This window comes from Triticum dicoccoides, chromosome 2A, assembly GCF_002162155.2.
Source record: "Triticum dicoccoides isolate Atlit2015 ecotype Zavitan chromosome 2A, WEW_v2.0, whole genome shotgun sequence".
Classification (NCBI taxonomy): domain Eukaryota; kingdom Viridiplantae; phylum Streptophyta; class Magnoliopsida; order Poales; family Poaceae; genus Triticum; species Triticum dicoccoides.
The window spans coordinates 395,121,818-395,124,436 of NC_041382.1; the positions used below are offsets into that span (position 1 = coordinate 395,121,818).

The following is a 2,619-nucleotide window of genomic DNA, read 5'->3' on the forward strand; positions in this document are numbered from 1 at the left end:
GGGGGTGGCGGCAGGGGGGCCGGGCGGCCACGGCGCCCGCGCCGGCGGGGGCGACGCCAGTCGCCAGAGCGCAGGAGGCCATCCAAGGGACTCTCTGGCTTTTCTGATGGTAATCAGGAACACCATACAAAACACTTATGAAATAAGAAACAGAGAACATCTAAGCAGAAATAAGGTACATGTTTGCTTACGAATGGTACTAACATGATATATTTTCTGCCCGCCGGTAAGTTATCAAGTAAGATCATCAAATGCTTCTTTGTAGACCACATTGTGAGTATTGCCAATAGTTTTCAGGAGAGTTATTTTCAGTCAAAGCTGGAATATGAAGACTGACTAAGAAATACTCACATCAGTCAAAATAAGAATCCTAGGCTAAAAATTTGAGATGTACATAACTACTATAATGTAGCAACGAACCCATGCTCTTTTTTCATTATCACTGCTGCTTTTTGACACTCAAGCGGACATTTGTATTGGCAACTATAAGAAAACTGAAAAATATATTAGATAGAGCGGGCGGTGAGGTCCCAGGTGGGGGGAGGGGGGGAGGCGGCAGGGTTACACTCGGTAGGCAGAGCGACCGATGACGGTGTGGTCGCGTGCGAAATCATAGTCAGAACTTTGCATTTGAAGGTACACGCTCAAAGGAAAAAAATTGCTCAGTGCCAAAAGTATCAAATGCCTAAAACTGAAAATCACATCCTGAACTGAGCATTTTATTAAGAATCCGCAAAATAAGTTAAAGACAACAGTACGAGAACAGGTGAACGGTGATCTGATTTCAACACAAAATACTCATGAAGAAATAAAATGGGTGGACAGTGATTTGGTTTCTAAGCATAAAATTGATAATGTTTATGCCACACATTAAGCACATAATGTGTGTGTATTTGGAGCCTGAAACATCTACCAACTAAAACTACTCCCAAAGGCAATCTTCTAGTTCAATCTTAAGACGTAACACATAAAGCTACAGACTACAATTTTGAGGCACAGATTTAGCTCACTCAATTCAGTTTATAGAGTACCAACACCCAATTCTGGAAAAAATAATGTGAGGCCCAATTCTCCCGATCCTTACATCTGTGAATCTGTGATCCTCCGCTGCATCAAGCATCAACCATCATGAGATTGATTCCTTAATTGATCTGAAAACAATTGCTTGGATTAATGTACTGTTAGAACTTGATATATATAAGAGGAAAGGAGGGATAAAACCTTGAGGAGCTGCATGTCCATGGTGTCCTTGACATCTCCTTGAAGAATTCCTTGACGGCGGCGACCGTGGTGGATGGGGAACTCCCATGGCGTGCCCCAACTGCATCTCCAGCAGAGGATATGAAGAGAAGGTGAGGTGTAGGGGCAACGGATCTCGGCCAAAGAAGGAAGGAAAGACAAACTTTGGACCATCGGAGACGCGCCGGCGAAGCCATGCCCGAACCCTAGCCATGGGTGTGTGGTTGCGAGCGGGCTGTAGAGGCCGGGAGCAGAGAGTCTGGATGGAGGGGAGGGAGGCGCGGACCGTGGGCAGCTTGGGGCGTGCCGCTCTGCGCCGGAGGTCGCCGGAAGCAGCCGGCATGGGCGGCGATGACTTCATGGGCGAGGGAGAGGAGGCGAGCCCGTGTGCGCTGTGTGTGGGGTTGTGTTTTCTTTTTTCTTTACAAATCTGCTTGGAATGCGCGTTGAATAGTTCAAACGACAGGGGGTTTTACGCAAAAATGAATTGTTTTTTCAGAATGCCACTTAAACAGGAACTGCGGGTTGATTTCAAAGAAACAGAGGGGGGTTTTAGCAAAAACACCAGCGAGTACGACTAGAAACAATGCGTGGTTTATTAGTAGGTAACTAGTAAGCGTGCACGTGCAACGCACGTAGATATATATATTTTTCATTCATCCTTAAAGAGGAAATTATAAATAAAGAATTATCAGTTAGTTTATTCTTCACACCAATATGTCAACACTAAAATACTGACAGATGAATCTCAACTTGACAAACAACATGCAAATCATGCTCCAAACTTTCTCCTCTTTCGTCTCTGTTTCTAGTCCTCTGACCCATTTCATGCCAAAATGTAAAAAGAACATATTGCCGGACATAAACCAAGGATAAATATTGAAAAGCAACTGATTTCATATTCGTGTTCAGCAACAACATCCCAAAATACAATGAGATGTGTAACGTCAGATAATAAAAATACTTTCATGATCATTAGTACCTAGCCATGAACCGAGTGTGCAGCAAAAGAAACTTAATACAATAATGTAGAATATTAACATATATATATATATATATATATATATATATATATATAGACTGTTTATATGAGAAGAACAAAAATATGAATTTATATGGATTGTTTATATCGAAAATATCAGGATAAATTTATCTTGTGCCCCACTTGGACTTCCCTTTTCTAGCAACAACAGTCATTTAAACCCTTTTCTATTAGTCTGATGAAATAGCAGATGCTAAACAGTTCCATATAAGGGACCTCCCTTCCAGCTTATCCAAAAATGTTCTTCGGGTTTACATGGATAACCAAACAAAAAACATTAATGCAGCAATATATGGTTGAGACAGACAGAGGTAGCAACTGTAACTGGCCTGAAGACA

The 2,619-nt window shown here is 42.2% G+C and overlaps 1 protein-coding gene across 4 annotated transcripts in view; it reads right to left on the minus strand.

Annotated features, from left to right (window-relative positions):
- LOC119359396 overlaps positions 1–1,615 on the minus strand; it is a 9,438-nt gene extending 7,823 nt beyond the window's left edge. The window contains exons 1-3 of one of the 4 annotated variants that reach the window (XR_005172514.1): positions 1,404–1,615; positions 1,222–1,321; positions 1,085–1,151 (exon numbers count right to left, since the gene is read on the minus strand). Coding sequence is in view for 2 of the 4 variants with exons in the window: in XM_037625604.1 (XP_037481501.1) it covers positions 1,085–1,107; positions 1,222–1,321; positions 1,404–1,600 (320 nt within the window). In the remaining 2 variants the exon portion in view is untranslated. Of the gene's footprint in view, positions 1–703; positions 1,152–1,221; positions 1,322–1,403 lie in introns of those variants that run through there. The other 3 variants (XM_037625605.1, XM_037625604.1, XR_005172513.1) reach the window with 3 other exon arrangements.
- Positions 1,616–2,619: the final 1,004 nt, after the last annotated feature.